Genomic DNA, 16,673 nt, shown 5'->3' on the forward strand with positions numbered 1-16,673 from the left:
ATCTGTTTATGACAAGGGGGCTCAGCCTCCCCAAACCTTGCACTGCCAAGGGGACAGTGGGGCCCATGATCAGGGGCCCTGGCCAAGTTAGGTCCCCCTGGAAAAGTCTCCCCTATGTCAGCCCCAGGGCTGGAGGAGCTCCCACTCCCTGCTACAGCCCGGGGGCTGCAGCAGGGGCACAGAGCTTCTCTGGTCTCAGGGCCACAGCGAGGCAGGGGTAAAGGAGTGATAGGGTGGGGCTGGTGGGGGAAGGGGTGGAACAGAAGTGACAGTGGATGGGGCCATGGGTGGAAGGGGGTAGAGCCACAGACAGAAGGTAGGGGCATGGTTCTGGTGCTGGGGCCCCCACACTTGTTCTCCCTTTCCCGGGGGTTTGGCATCACTAGCCCCGGCTTAGCGAGTAGGGTTCAGTGGTCCCCATAATGTGGGGTGCGACTCCTAGGGGGACACAGAGGAACATTCATGGGGGCACCTCAGGACCTGAGCCAGCCCACATAGAGGGCAGGGAGGGAGCACCACTCTGCCACAGCTCTTCCCCAACCCCACTCTCAGCCTGAGACTCTGGCTCCCAGCCCGGCGTCGACCCCTTTACCCCTGTCCGCACCCCTCACCCCAGCAAGCAACAGCCCCACTCCTCCCAGCCCCGGTTCTTGACCGTGGCTTCCGAGGGGCCACAGCCATGGCTAAGAGGGCACAATGTGAAATGTTTGGGGACCACTGGTTTAGGGTGACGTCCTCAATCACTTCTCTGCAGTCCAATAAAAGCTATTCCTCACTCACCTACCCCTCCATCAGGACGGACTAGGTATGTTCTGCTGCCCTTCACTCATACAGGAAGGAGAATAACATTTCATTCCACTCAATCCTAAAGTCATTTGTAACCCAAGACCATCCCAAACTGGTCATTTTGGGGAAGCGGCCCCATCATGCTGCATAGCTAGGCAGAGTAGGTGTGTCTATGCAAACACGGTCTGTTCCGGAAGTCTTTCCCCAGCTCCTCACTAGGTGAGAGAGGGGAGCTCATTCAGACCCTGCTTTCGCTTAGTATTTAAAAACTCCTTAGTGTCCCTATCTCTGCCGGCCTTAGATTTCTCCTCCTGTCTGTTTTTTGACAGCTCAGATGAGGTGACCGAGTGGTTAAGGTGATGGACTGCTACCCCATTATGCTCTGCCTGCATGGGTTCAAATCCCATTCTCATCAGAGGCATTTAGTCTTCACCCTCCTTTATAGACAACCATCTCCCCCTTTGGTACAATAACAGATCAAACAATGTTGCTTGTGTTACCCAAAATTGGGTCAGTTAGTAAGCTTAGAGAGGACTAATAATGCCCCTCCCCCCCAGAGTTTGGCAGAAAGCAGCACATTTATTAGCTTGATAGCTAAGCTCAAAAGAAGGGATGGGGGAGGGTGTCACACTCATACTCACGCTCCCAGGACAGGTCTGGCAGTGGAGATGTCAGGATCCTTTAAGGTAAGTGTCCCACAGCGCAGCGATGGACGGTGCGATGAAGATCAGTCTCCCTGAGGTGCAATAGAATGTAACACAGCGAACCACTGGCCAGATGGGCCGGGTGAAGGGCATTCACTGGAGGTACAAAGGAGAGTGGGAAAGCCACTTCACAGGCATTCAAAGCGGGAAAGGACACAAGCTGGGGGAGTTTAACAGACCTTTTGAGCATACAGGTTATACAGAGCATACAGATCACTGCTGCTCCTACAACGTGATAAGTTCTCAAGCACCATGTTTCTTACTTTGCCCATCTGTCAATTTTGATGATTATTGATGGAAATATTTTGCCATTGGGTTGTGTGTTTACACAGAAATTGACATTTACCAACAAATACACAATTCTTCCAAGCCTGCCTAGTCTGCAGTTGATGGGTTTAGAGGGACACATTCACTCTTCCAGGTCCCCATTCCAGGCCTGTGCTCTCCAGGTTGTCAACTTCCCGCACTGCTGGGATCCTTCCCTCATCTCCCCCCAAACCACTGCCCCACCCCCACTTCTGGGGTCCCCTCCCTACACTGTCTAACTCCACTGCTGGCAGGATCCCTTCCTGTTCCTTTCATTTCCTGCCTCCACTCTGGGCAAAAGCTCTGCACTCTTCCCACACCAGAAGCTGAACCCAGGCCACCTGGGTGAAAACCAGGAATCCTGACCACTAGCCCATATGGGACTATTGTTGCATCTGACGAAGTGGGTATTCACCCACGACAGCTCATGCTCCAATACGTCTGTTAGTCTATATCCTCCGGGCGGGGCTCCAGCACAGAGCAGTGGCGGGGCAGCTCCTGGGGGCGGGGCTCCAGCACGGAGCAGGGGAGGAGCAGCTCCTGGGGGCGGGGTTCTGGCACAGCCCATGGGCAGGGCAGCTCCTGGGGGTGGGGCTCTGGCACAGCCCGGGGGTGGGACAGCTCCTGGGGGCGGGGCTCTGGCACAGCCCGGGGGCGGGGCAGCTCCTGGGGGAGGGGCTCTGGCACATTGTGACTCGGAGCCCGGGCTGAACAGCTGCTTCCTGGTTCTCCACGTGCTGCCAGCAGCGCTGGAGCTGCCCGAGCGGGAGCGGAACCGCTGTTCTTAGCTGCAGCCAGGATCTGCCCCCGGCCCCGCTGGGATCCAGGTGGGGACAGAGACTGGGGCCCGGGGGTTCCCCTTGGTGTGGCTGGCGGGGGCGGGAGGGGAGAAGCCGGAGCTGCAGGCGGGGGAAGGGCGGTGGGACATTGTGACCCGGAGCCCCCGGGGAATGAGAGGCGCTGGGGGGCAGGAAAGTGACTCTGCCCCAGGGAGCCTGGGAGAAGACTTGAAGGCGCCTCGGCCCCAGTGGAGCTGCAGGAGGATCCGCCCGCCCGCCCCGCTGGGATGGGGGGGCCGGGGCACGGCCGTCGTGTGGGGGGGAGGGGCGGACCCCGGGCCAGGCGGGGGTGGGGCGGTGTATTAAATCCCTTCCCATAGCTATGTGCTATTCCCGGGCACTGCGCATGCCCAGTAACAGCCGCTGAAGCCGCTGCCCTTCCCCCTGCCCGGACCAGCCGTAACGTTCCGCCGGGCGCTGGGGGCGGGGCTGGAGCGGGGCGGGGGAGTAACAGGGAGCGTGGGAGGCGCGGGCGCAGAGCAGGAAATTGATGGGCGGGGGGGTCAGGCAGCTGGAGGCAGGGTTCGTGGGGGGCTAAAGGGCACAATCCGGGCTGGGGGGAGGAGCAGGAGTTGAGCTCAGGGGGAGGCGCTGGCAGAGCCCCCCCCTTTGGTGTGAGGGCGGAGGTGTCGAGGGGGGAGGAGAAGCCGGAGTTGCAGGGGGGGAGGTCACTGGGGTGGGGGTGTAGATCTGTCTCTGTGCAGCCAGGACATTCCCGGGGTGGGAGGGAGGTGAGTTAACTGGATCCTGTCCCTGTTTTTGCCACTTCCTCCCACACACACATTCTCTCAAGATTTCCCCTTTTCTCTCTCATTATCACACGTGGCTATAAAATCCAGGGAGATTCTCCTTTCCCCCCCGCCAATGATCAGCTCTCTAATTGCCTCTGATTTTCCCTTTTCTCTCCATACTTCTCAAATGTCAATTTAAAATCTCTCCGATGGGGGTGGATTTTCCCACCCATTTTATCTGCAGCGATTTGTCCTTGTTTGGGTGGGAAATTGTTGCCCTGGGTCATTCCCCAGAACACGGCTCCCACTGGAGTGGGATGGGATGAGGTTCCCGTTCTCTGCCCGGGCAGGGAAGGGAAGGGAGGAGCACATCCCCCATGGAGACTGCCCAGACCCCACTTCCCAATTCCCCTGCGGCCCCCTTCCATTGTCCAGGGAGCCTTCCAGCTCCCCCCCGCCCTTAAATCAGCTCCTCAAAGGGCTCTGAGCTGCTCACGTGAATGGTTGCCCCGTGGCCGGGGGGGACCATCACATTCTGTTTATGTATTGGACAGTTATATAAAATCCAGTCCAACAGTCCCCCTTTTCCACTAGTTATTTAATAGCAACATCAAATCCCCTCCGATCTTGGTGGTTTTCTCTCATGTTATCAAATGTCGTTTGTGACAGGGTTCTATCTGCGTGTCTCAAAGATTGATATAAAATAACCCAAACATTTGCCCCACTTCTCTCTAGTTGTTTTATTTCTAATTGAATATGATGGGTTGTTTCCCAATGTGCTAAGATGCAGCCGCCTCTGGGGTGGATCCATGGTGGCCATTATTTGCTAGTGACAGCCCGTGGATCTTTCTTGCCCTCCAGGCCTTCCATTCTCCTGTTAAAGAAGCACTCCCCAGGCTCCCTCTGCCTGTGTGACTGGCCAGCAGGAGGTGGTGTTAACTTTCTAGGCACTTCTCACACTCTGTGAGGTAACACTTGCAGGGGCAGGGAAGGTGTCTGTGTGGGGAGATTGCAGCTGAAGGGGCATTGTGGTAGGGGGAGGCCTCTGGGTGGCTGGGCAGGGCGTACCCTAGTCAGGTTGGTGGGTTGTGGAGGTTTGGGGTTTTCGGGGGTGGTGGTTCTGATGTGCCCATCCCTGAGGCTATGGGTCCTGGAGGTGGGTATCGCTGGGGGCCTGGTGGCTGCAGAACATTGGGGTGGGTGTCTCTTGGGGAGGCGGGACAGAGGGTTAGAGGGAGCCTGGTTCTGTGCCAGGGGCTCTGTCTGTGCTTCCCCCGCTGGTTCCTGGTTTTGTTGCCATGCCCAGTGCACAGAGCTGGGGGAGGGGATCCCTGGCACTAGGTGAGGGCATGCCAGGGAAGCAGAGTGATGGGTCGCACTGTAAAGCATCAGGGGGTCACACTGGGCAGAGGAGGGGGTCCCAGGCAAATGTCAGGGTAGATCGTTCTGGAGGGTGGGGAAGTTCCTAGGCAGGCAGTGAGGGACTGAGTTCCCAGTGTGGGGGTGGGTCCCTTGAGGGGGTCCCTGGCTGCTGGGGGCTCTTGGTGGGGGGAACCCTTTGGGATTCCCAACCTGGCAATCATGGTGTGGTGGGGGTTCTCTGGCCGGTGGGGCTTTGAGGGGTATCTGGGGTCCCTGGCCAGGGACTCTGGGGGCTGCGTCCCAGGGAATATCTGATGGGATCCTGGCTGGGGGGTGTCTGGGGCCCCTGGCTGGGGGGTCTGGGCTCTGGGTACTAGGGGGTGTCTGGGGGCTGCTGCTAACCATGATCCTTCTCTCTGGTCAACTTGTACCAGAGTCCTGGCTCCTAGTCACCAGGTCACTAAGTCCATTCCCCAGTCATGTGCCCTGTCACTGTGATAACTTTCTGTCCACTTAGCAAATACTGTTAGTGTGAAATCACAGAATTTACTTTTCTCCTCTTTTGAAAACTGCAGGAACTTTTGGTTCCGTTTGGAAAATTTTTGCCCCCAGTCCTTGTCCTAGATCTGCGGGGGTGAGGGAGGTGGGAAGGGAGTCAGCACTGCCACACGATGGTCTTTTCCACAGCGTTCTGAACTCATTCTTTCTGAAATCCGGTGTCATTGAGACCGTTGTTAATCCAGAGTCACTGTATGGAAAGACAAGGAGTGATTCCAGATGGACAGTGGGTCAAATGAGATCAGCCATTCGCCCTGTGAGGAGGGGTCCCATTAGCTGCTCTCCCCAGAGAGCTAAAGGAGGGAAGCTGCTCATACACTCCGTCCCTCTCTGCTCAGGATATTGGGGTTCAGCTTCCTGGGTCAGATGCTGCAGCCTCCATTGTGATCTGGGAGACCAGGCTTGGCAGCTGCTGCTCCCCCAGTGGGGCTCTGTGCTGGGAAGTGACCTTAATTAAAGCTTCTTCTCTGCCCGGCCCAGGGGATGACTTTCTGCAGCTGGTCCTAGCCCCCTAGGGCAGTCCTGGGCCCTGTTACTACCAAATTCTGAGCCAGAGTCTCCAGGTAACTGAAAGACCTCAGGGAATGTCCTAGGGTCTGGCAAGAAAGTGACTCTGCACAAACAACACCACCTCATTTCTCCTCCCATTAGTGGTTGCCAGGAGGAAATCCAGCCATGGGAGAGCAAAGCCCCCAGGAATGGGACTGTCCCAGCCACAAGGGCAGGGAGAGAGGACAGGGGAAGGAGAGACTGAAAGGGGCAGTGGGAGAAATGAATGTGGGGGAGAGATTTCCAGCTCTCTAGTCCACCCAGACACATGTATTGCTGCATCCTGGGGCAGAACCACTTTCCAGTGAACAAAACAAGGATCAGACAGAGCAAAAGCCAGTTCCTGACTCCATATTCCCCCTGCTGGGGTGTGGCTGCCGTGGGGTCAGTGTCTGAGGGAATCCCCCACAGTGACTCCTTTGGTTCTGCTCTTTTCTAGCCTTGTGTTCAGAGAAGGGGTGAGGGGAGAGAGAAGGGAGGTTAAAAATGTGTCTGTGGACTTAGCCTGGCAGGAGGGGCCAGGTCTAAATTGTAATAAACAGATTGAGCATTTCCCAGCATGACAGAATCTAGGGTGTCTGTCTGCAGGGAAAGGGCCTGGGGGAATTGTGATGTGAAATTAACTAAAACCGGTTCTGAAATGCCCACAACTGCCCTTCTCCCCCAGACAGGCTGCAGAATGTTTTGCTCCAGCTCATCCCAGCCTGGCGTGGGACAGGGAAGAGAAATGGCTGCAGTGGAGTCAGTCCAGGTAGAGATTATCGGGGGGTTGCTGGTGGGTTCCTGCTGGAGGAAAGGGAGAGCAAATACACCAAAGGTGGGAAGGTTTGCAGAGTCTGGTTTGGAGGTTGGAGCGGGGCAGGAAATTCACAGCGTGGGGAAAAGAGGAGACCAGGGTGTGGCAGACCTGCTGGGAGTTATTTACTAAGTGGCCTAGATTCTAGGAACAGACCCAGGAGGTTTGGAGGTGGAAATGCCCTAATTTGTGAAGAGAGAAAATAACCCACCTACATGGAGCTAGTCAAACTGACCAGACTCCTAGTGCTGGAGCCTGACCTCATTAACCATCAGCTGCTGTGAGATATAAAGGGCATACCCATGAGTCAGGCTTATTGGAGCTGCCTCTCCCTTCATATCCCACTCCTCACAATGAGGAGGGTGTTGGGCATCCTACCAGCGAGCTCTCCCTGGACCCTGCTAGGGGCTCCATCTCCTGTATCAGTCAGTGGCTAGTAGGGGGGTGATGGATATGCTGGGAGAGATAAGGGGCTCTCTCTTCATCCCCTCACCCTGGCATTTGCTGGATACTCTGAGCCAGGTCGAGGTGGGACTCTCCTGACTATGATCCACCCAGAGCTTCCATTTGATTCACTCTTCTCTGCCACAAATAGTGGGGCTCTGAGTGGGGCAGCAAGTCCTTAGTGTTGGACTCTTACTCTTTCAGGGGCTGGTGACCTTCAAGGAGATGGCTATGTATTTCACCAGGGAAGAGTGGGCTCTGCTGGACCCCACTCAGAGAGCCCTCTACTGGGATGTCATGCAGGAGAACTATGAGACTGTGACCTCGCTGGGTAAGGGTTCCTGTCCCTTCTGTTCTTGGAAGGGGAAATGAAGAGTGAAGGTTCACGCCACCCCCACAATGCCATCTGTACCCTGTCCTGTTTCAGCATCACCCCAATAGGCCAGTGACACACATAATACCAGAGACCCTCCTCTGCTGCAGAACACTTTGGGAACAGAGCACAGGAGCCGTATTGCACAGTGTCAAATATCTCCTGTTTGCTCAAGTGAAACTGGGGGTTAGGTCTGGCATAACTGTCCCATACCCCTAATCATTTTTCTTGCCCTTTTCTGAACCTTTTCCAATTCCAATATTTCTATTTTTGAGATGGGGTGACATGTGCATGCAGTATTCAAGATGTGGGTGTATCATGGATTTATTTGCTGTTTTTACAAATATGATCTATGAGATATTCTGTCATATCTATCACTTTCTTAATTATTTCCTACATTGTTCACTTTTTTTCACTGCTGCTGCACATTGAGTGGATGTTTTCAGAGAACTATCCACAGTGACTCCAAGATCACTCTCTTGAGTGGAAACAACTAATTTAGACCCCATCATTTTGTATGTATAGTTGGGATTGTGTTTTCCAATGGGCTGCACTATGTGCTATCCTGTCATCTAGTACTGCTGAGATCCTGGATTCAGTAATATCCCTGCCCTTCCTGTTCCTTTTCTCCACCGAACCCCGCCAGCCCATGCTTCCTGTTCCCAGCTTCCCCAGGATTCTCGCACTGTCTCTGAACATCTCTGTCAGCAAGAAGCAGTGCCAGGGACACTTGCCCTCTGTCTGGAGTCTTCGATTTCTGGGACATGGATTTACTTTCTCTGTGTTGTAAGAGGCTCTGTCATAATGAGTGTCTGTGATGTTACCCAGAGTACAATCTGGACTGTTAAATAGCTGTACCTCAGTCCTCCAGCATGGGGTGCCTTTTCCACTGTTTTCCCGTGAGAACAGCCCCTCTTGGCCAATTAACACACAGTCTCCAGCATGTAACTCACTCCCAGCTACACAGTATTGAGTGCTGCTAGACAGCCACTCATGAATTACACCTCAGGAGAAAACCAGCAAATTCTCAAGTGCCCAACTTTCCCCCAGAAATGTGCATCTTGCACTGTCCAGCACGCTACTGAACGACCCAAGCTCATATGAAGTCTGTCATTTCATCAGCGGAAAATGACATGCACCAGCTTGTTATCCCAAACAGAGTTTCCAACACACTTCAATCCACACATACTGGTTAGATGAACAATAAACCAAGCTTGTTAACTACCAAAAACTAAAACTAGGCCCAGTCCATGAAAGGGGCACTCCCAGGAGAGACTGTATAAAGGCTGGAACATGAAACACCTTTGTAAACCTGAGACAGCTGCCTTGGGGACAATGACAGGGAGAATCCCCCAAAGTGACTCCTTTGTTTCTGCTCTTCTCTGGCCTCCAATTGTTCCTTCCAACGTGGAGTACTTTGCACTTGTCTCTACTGAATTTGATCCTATTTACTTCAGATCATTTCTCCCGTTTGTCCAGATCATTTTGAATTTTAATCCAATCCTCCAAAGCACTTACAACCCCTCCCAGCTTGGTGTTGTCCGCAAACTTGATACATGTAAGAGAGAGACTGTTACTGGGAGGGTATCCCCATGTGTCAGAGGGTTACACCCTGGTGGGAGGGGGCTAGGCCTGTACTGGAATAAGGTCACTCTGTGCTTCACAGTGTGCTAGAACCTAGAATGTGCATTAGCAGGGGAAAAGCTGGGGGGAATCGGCTTGTGGAATGGACAAAAGCCTAGTCTGAATTCTCACACCTTGCCCTTTTCACCCCGGCAGGCCAGAGAATAACATCCATGTTTCGCTGCAGATCATCTCGTCCTCCCAGGGGCAAGGAAATGGCTGCAATGGAGCTGGCTCAGGTAAGAGATTATCAGGGTGGCGGGCTCTGCTTGGAGGTTGAGGAGCAGTAAATGCATAAGAGGGTGGGAATTGCTAGAAGTGGTGGGAAGCAGGAAATATCTCGGGTGGAGAAAGGGAGGGGACAGCATGTGACAAACCTGCTGAGACTTGTGTAGTGTAGGGCGTGATGGGTTGTCACCCCCAGGAGGCAGTTTGTGGAGCTTCTGGGAACTGCTGTGTCCTCTAACCCTCACGCTGGGCTGGCCCTTCTCACACTGCTTTGCTGGAGATTTCGCCAGCCTCTCCAGGGCCTGTTATCACCCAACACAACAGCAGGTGGCGCCATGCAGCCAACTAAGCTACCTGAGTGCGTTACCTAAGCCACTCAAGGACAGATTGAAGACAAGAGCCAATTTCCCACTCCCTAACCTTGCACACTTGCTGTAGTATAAATCCAGAATGATACCATCTTATAGTGCACAGGGATCTCTATAATACAAGCTCATTAATGTAGTTCCCCTTCCCCTCGATATGGGACAGATGTGCACAACAAGCTGAGATTTTCCCCAGACACGTCACTCAAAATACGCTGGTTAAGATAAAGCATCAAACAAGTTTATTAACTGCAGAAAGATAGATTAAGTGATTATAAGTGATAACAAACAGATCAAAGCAGATTATTTAGCAAATAACCAAAACTCAGACTAAGCCTAACATACTAGATGGATAGAATTTGAATTAGCAATTTCTCACCCTGACTGATGGTACAAGCAGTCCCCCAAGTTTCCATACACAAGCTAGAAATCTCTTGATCCTGGGAGCAGCACTTCCCCCACATCCGTTTTTGTTTCTCAGGTGTTTCCAGAAGTTCTCTTGTGTGGAGAATGAGGCCAAGAGATGATGTCACACCCCACCTTATGTAGCTTTTCCATATGGTGGGAACCTTTTGTTCCAAACTCAGTTCCTAGTCCAGTTTGTGGAAAAATACAGCTACTAAAATGGAGTTTAGTGTCATGTGGTCTGGTCACAGGCCCTGCTGAGTCATAGTAGCCATGACTCATAGGCTGGCTGAAACATTCACAGGAAGGCTAAGCTCTTCCACAGTCCATTGTCTTTGTTGAGCCATCAGCACTGTCTGGCTTCTTCATTGTTGTACCTGAAAGGCTCATTGTGGGTGTTACCCAGAGTAAGCACATTTGAAATACAGATACAGAGTCAATATCCATAACTTCAGATACGAACATGATATGTGCACACAAATAGGATAATCATATTCAGCAAATCAGAACTTTTCCAGTGACACCACACATGATGCATCTTCTACAAAATAGATCATAATTATGTCCTAACCATATTATAATCATACCACTATGATGAATATGGGGGTGTAGTGTCAGATAGGTCCTAATTTCAAGGCACAGGAGTTGGGAATGGAACTTCCCCTCTTTGTGGAACAGGAAATAACCCTCCAGCCAGGGCTGGGACAACTTCCCAGACTCTCAGCGATGGAGCCTGAATCTACTGACATTTCATTAATTACCACCAACCCCAATCTTTGTGGCAACTGTAAACTTTATCAGTGATGATTTTGTACTCTCTTCTAAGTCATGGATAAGAATGTTAAATAGCACAGGGCCAAGAACCAATCCCTGCAGGAACCTGCTAGAAAGAAATCCACTCGATCATGGTTCCCCATTTACTATCAGAGTTTTTAATCTATTTAATGTATGCCGTGTTTATTTTGTATCATTCTAGTTTTTTTTAGTAAAAATATTGTGCTAATCAAGTCATGTCCCTTACGGAAGTTTAGGTATATTACATCAATACTATTAGCTGCAACCAAACTTTTGATCTCATCCAATAAGGATATCCCGTTAGTTTGATAGGCTCTATTTTCTCTAAACCTTTGTTAATGGGCACTACAATTCTGACCTTCTAACTTCTATTCTTTATGATTGACTTCCCCTTTCTTCCATATATTTTATTTGGAGAGTGCCTGGATTCCTACCAGGGAGCCACTATCAGGGTCCAGAGACAGCCCCATCTCCTATATTAAGCTCTGGCTAGTAGCTATGTGATAAATGTGAAGACCCTGCTTCTGTCTGTCAGATGGGAGACACAAAGGTTCTCTCTTTCTACCCTCTGATGCCTCCTGGCTGCTGTAAGCAAGGTGGGGTGGGACTCTGTTAGCATGTGCCTCCCGGAGCTTCCATTTCCCTGGTGCTGCTGTTCCGTGAATAGTGGGGTTGTGAGTGGGTCAGCAGGTACTGAGTATTGGACTCCTGCTCTTTCAGGGGCCGGTGACCTTCGAGGAGGTGGCTGTGTATTTCTCCAGGGAAGAGGGGACTCTGCTGGACCCCACTCAGAGAGCCCTCTACAGAGATGTCATGCAGGGGAACTATGAGACGATGGTCTTGCTGGGTAAGGATTCCTGTCCCTTCTGTTCTTGGAAGGGGAAATGAAGAGTGAAGGTTCATGCCACCCCCACAATGCCATCTGTACCCTGTCCTGTTTCAGCATCACCCCAATAGGCCAGTAACATACATACTACCAGAGACCCTCCTCTGCTGCAGAACACTTTGGGAACAGAGCACAGGAGCAGCATCACACAATGTCAAATATCTCCTCTTTACTCAAGTAAAACTGGGGTTAGGTCCAGCATAATGAACAGAAGCTTCCTACCCCCAGCCTTCTCTCAAACCCTGAGCCTTCTCTACCCAAACCAGAATGTGCTTGGGGTGTAACAAGCAGGCGGCTGGAGTCAGAGCTGCCAGTCCAGGGTTACTTATCATACAGACACTCAGTGCGTCCTTGAACGCTGGCTGGGAGTATCCAGACAGGGGAGCTCCAGCAGCAGAACACTGAATCTCACCCAGGATTACAGATGACACAACTCCTCGCCGATCTGGATTGCACCCCAGCATGTGAAAATGGCCTAGGTTGGTAGTGACATTTCTTGAGACATGGAGAGTCTTGCTCCCATATCACCAGGTGTAATAAAAATAACAGGAAAGGCCAAATATGGAAAACTGATTGTTCAGCTTGCTTTTGACCTGCATCATATTTTGCAGTATATTCCAATAAGAAAATTAACGTGCAACGTATGTGTCATTGTTTGTGGTTTTAAGCTGTAAAAGGCTTGTGTGATTTTTAGCTCAGGAACAGTATTCCAATAGCTGTCGCCCCCTGCGTGCTTGTAACCAAGAAAAGAGCCTCAGGCTGAGCTGATTCAAATATTAATCCTGTGGTCGTTTTCCACAACAGCCTCAATAGGTCCCTGTGATGGAATGTAAGGCTACATCTAGACTACCCACTGTATCGGCGGGTTAAAATCGATTGCTCGGGGATCTATATATGGCGTCTCATCTAGACACCATATATCGATCCCCGAACGCGCTTATATCAATTCCGGAACAACACCAACCCCAACAGAGTTGCTGATTTGACAGGGGGAGCCGCGGACATCGATCCCGCGCGGTGAGGATGGGTGAGTAATCCGATCTTAGATATTCGACTTCAGTTACGTTATTCACGTAGCTGAATTTGCGTATCTAAGATCGATTTCCCCCCGTAGTGTAGACCAGCCCTTAATGTCTTCACACCTTCCCCCTGCAGGAGAATGACTGTTTGACCAGCTGTTTGCCTTGCTGTCTCTGAGGAACTGGTCTGTGGGTGTTCCCCAGAACTGTAACTTTTTCAGTAATATCATACTGTAAAATCTCACAATTTTACATACAGTGTTACTACACATTTTAACAGGAGGATAATATTCAGTAGGTTATGCGTTTTCTAATGATACCTCACAAGCCATTTTCCACTAGCAGGGTCTTCTCTGTTCACAGAATTTCTGATAGTTTGATGTCTGCTGGCAATGGATATCACTATTTTGGCATCTCTCTCTCTGTCTCAGTGAGCACCCGCTGTGGTTGTTGAAAGTCTGTGATGGGATCTTTGGGATGCAACTGAACAGTGGGACCCCTGAGCCCTTTGTCCCACCACCTGGGCTCCCTCTCACACATGTGATGCTGAGACAAGCTGTGAATCTCTGGCAGATATTGCACTTACACAGACATCCGTAGGTAGGGACACAGCCAACTGAATTACATGAATGCTTCTGCAGCCACTCATAACACTAATGATAGAAAGTCGCCCCCCCTACAGCTCTGCAGCCTTGCACCCCTGGATCATACCATCTTGCCTTAATCAGAAGCCTGATCAGTGTGAGTTTATTACACAGGGTCCACCCCTCCCTCACTGTGAATAGTACATGAACCAGCCTTGTAATGGAGCTGAGATTTCCCAAGAACTTCAAGCAAAATACACCAGTTTAAGTAGAGCATAAAACAGATTTATTAACTACAGAAAGATGGAGTTTTAAGGATTATAAGTGGTAGGAATAAAAGATCAAAGTAAATTACCATGGAAATTAAAGATAAATTCACAATCTAAACTTTACACCTTATTACACTAGGGCATAGTTCAGTTATGCACACAGGAAGGCTTAATGCTCGAGCTGCTGCACATGCTGGGCAGGCTTAAGGTCGGGCTCCCCATGGCAGGAGAGAAGAAGACTCGGCCCCTGGAGGGGCAGGCTGGGGCTTCCTGGATCCCATTTGCTCACAGCCAGCGCCCTGCCCCCACTCCCAAGTCATCCGTGGCGCCCCCAGGTCGGCCAGAATGGAGCAGCAGTTTTCACTGCACTACGTCCACTTATGGCTTACAGGCAACTCCCAGACTCACCACAGTCCACCATCTCGGCCAGAAAGGAGCCCACTCAGCCTCACCATTGCTGCTTTTCCTTCCCCCCAGAACCCCGCTTCTCCTGGGCTGCAAGTAGCCATCCCTGGGATGCCAACAGGCAGCCACAGGGGTCTGTCTCTCAGCAGCCAACCGCACCTCCATGGGTTCAGCCCTCAGAAGGGCAGGTGGGGGTTTCCTGGATCCCAGTTGCTCACAGCCAGCCCAGCCTCCACCTCTAAAACCATCAGTCATGCCCCCAGGTTGGCCATAAAGGAGCCGCCATTCTCCACTTGGACTCAGCTTTGCTTGTTTTCCTTTCACCCAGAACCTCCCTTCTTCTTCTGGGCTGCAAGTAGCCACTCCTGGGAAGCCAAGAGGCAGGCACAGGATTCTACCTCCCAGCAGCCAACCACACCTCCCCAGGCTTTGCAGAATGAAGGGTGGTGCTCTACTAACCCCACAGCTTCTTCCCTGCCTTCCTCAGCTCAACTTTCCTCTATTGCCCCATTCCTGCCTCACTTCCTCCTTTGGCCAGTCACGCAAAGGAGCCCAGCAGGAAGTGAGAGCCTCTATAGGCCAACCTCCAACAGCAGAGGTGGCCAAGCCACAAGCCTCCAAATGGTGACTGGCCTAACTACTCTAGGTTCTCCAGCCTGACACCAAGGTGCTTTCTCCACTGCTGTCAGCATCCTCTGTCATGCAGGGGTTGGAGTTATCCCAGGGACAGGCCAATAGGAGGAGTGCCCTTTCTGAATAACAAGGGGATCTGGGAAAAGGAAGCCAGCCTGTTTCTGCCTGGTTTTGAACCAAGGACCTTTTGCGTGTTAGGCAAATGTGATAACCACTACACTACAGAAACTCCACCTACTGGGTTGTTGCTCACTCTGGCACAGACTGATGGACAAATCTAGAGAATGTGGTGGTAGCCCCTCGATAGGTCAGCTGGCAGGGCAGAGGACTGGAGCCAGCACTCAGGAAGTCGTCCTTACCTCGCCCATGTGACTCCAGCTTGAGGGAGAGCTTCTTTTTCTTCTCCTTGCTGACAAAGAGCAAGAGAAGAATGAAAGGTCAGGTGGGCCAACTCGGTGCAGAAGCCCATGCTGTCTTTTCCTGCTGCATAGCCTGAAATGAGGGACTCGTGGCAGTTAAAGGAACTGCTGCACTCTCAGAAAACATCCCGCCCGTGCATAAAGGAGGATAGAAGAGCCTGTTAGTCTAGCACGCTCCCAGCTGAACTGTTTCAGCAGCTGCTAGGTTTCTTTTTGGCCTGTTACTTTTCTGTCTGGGATGTTGTTGTCAGCTGTGGCACAGAAGAAGGACGTCATTGCGAGCTGCCCATGAAGATAAGATTAACTTTTGCCTTCCTTGCTCGGCTTTACTTGCTTCCTCACCCTATTCCTGCCTTAGTTCCTGTGTTACCTGAAGGCAACGGGGGCCCAGCAATACGAAGAGGAAGTTAGACAGCTAGACCCTGGTGGCAAAAGTTCTACCACCGCTTGCCACCCCACTCTCTTCTCCCAGCTTCACATATTGACCGCCAGGGACTTGGTGCCCAGCAGCGCAACGGAAGGCAGTGGACAGAGCCACCCTCGCCTTGAAGCTCTGGCTCATTAAACCGTATCTTCAGTCGCTGATGGCCAATGAGAGACCAACAGCGCTTGCCATTTTAGCACTTGAAAATGCCATTGGTCAGTCACTGGATCTCTTTAATGCTGTTACATAACAAATGAAAATAGAATCTCAGTGTGACATTCTGTACCTTTGGGGGAGTGTGCTGTAACCCCCATATTCCTCATTTTCATATAATCGTGATCTTATATACAGAGCATGCCTTGTAAGGTATCAGGGGAAAGGATATGATCTGCTGAAAGTCATTTCTCTACCCATAGATGTTTACCATTCATGCATATGAAGTTATGAGAATTGTGCAGTGTGGTTATCACTATGCTGTAAGGTGGGGGAGTCAGCCAAATATTAGCTCCCCAGTGACAACAGCAAGGAAAGTAGCCAACACCCGGACAGGGTGTCAAACAACCCATCAACAGCCATTGTTCAGCAAGGGAGCTACAGTGCAATCACTTACCTGCAAGAGGACACCCCAGGGGAATTGCTCAGACTTGCTTGGAGAGACGCAGTGATGCTCACCTGACTCTGAAGGGGGAGCAAAGCCAAGAGGGAAGAAAGGACATGATAAAAGCAGAGACATTTGCCATGCTTTGTCTCTCTCGTCCACCTACATCTACAGACACCCCCACACCAAGCAACTGAAGCGCTGACGAAAGGGGAGAGCCTGGCTGAAAAGCCACCAGCCGGCCTGTGGTGAGAAGCATCTAAGTTTGTAAGGGCATTGAAAGGGTTAAGATCAGCTTAGAGTGCATTTTGCTTTTATTTCACAAAAACAACGAGGAGTCCGGTGACACCTTAAGAACTAACAGATTTATTTGGACACAAGCATTCGTGGGTAAAAAGCCCTCTTCTTCAGATGCATGGAGTGAAAATTGCAGATAGAGGCATAAATATATATTGGAACATGATGTAAAGGGAGTTACCATACAAGGGGAGAACCAGTGTTGAAGGCTAATTCAGTCAGGGTGGATGTGGCTCTCTCCAAGTAATTGACAGGGAGGTGTCAATACCAAGAGA

The 16,673-nt window shown here is 51.4% G+C and overlaps 1 protein-coding gene and 1 non-coding gene across 2 annotated transcripts in view; one reads left to right on the top strand and one right to left on the bottom strand.

The window, feature by feature from the left end:
* Positions 1 to 11,987, top strand: part of LOC127042430 (zinc finger protein 707-like) — an 85,853-nt gene extending 73,866 nt beyond the window's left edge. The window contains exon 3 of the mRNA XM_050935885.1: positions 11,585 to 11,987. Coding sequence (XP_050791842.1) covers positions 11,585 to 11,752 — 168 coding nt within the window. The 3' untranslated portion in view covers positions 11,753 to 11,987. The remainder of the gene's footprint in view (positions 1 to 11,584) is intronic.
* A 2,829-nt stretch (positions 11,988 to 14,816) lies between these two features.
* On the bottom strand, positions 14,817 to 14,889 carry TRNAV-AAC (transfer RNA valine (anticodon AAC)). Its single transcript has one exon. It is a non-coding gene; the product is annotated as a tRNA-Val (tRNA).
* Between the last annotated feature and the right edge of the window lie 1,784 nt (positions 14,890 to 16,673).

The sequence above is a fragment of the Gopherus flavomarginatus genome, unplaced genomic scaffold (assembly GCF_025201925.1).
Source record: "Gopherus flavomarginatus isolate rGopFla2 unplaced genomic scaffold, rGopFla2.mat.asm mat_scaffold_43_arrow_ctg1, whole genome shotgun sequence".
Lineage (NCBI taxonomy): Eukaryota > Metazoa > Chordata > Testudines > Testudinidae > Gopherus > Gopherus flavomarginatus.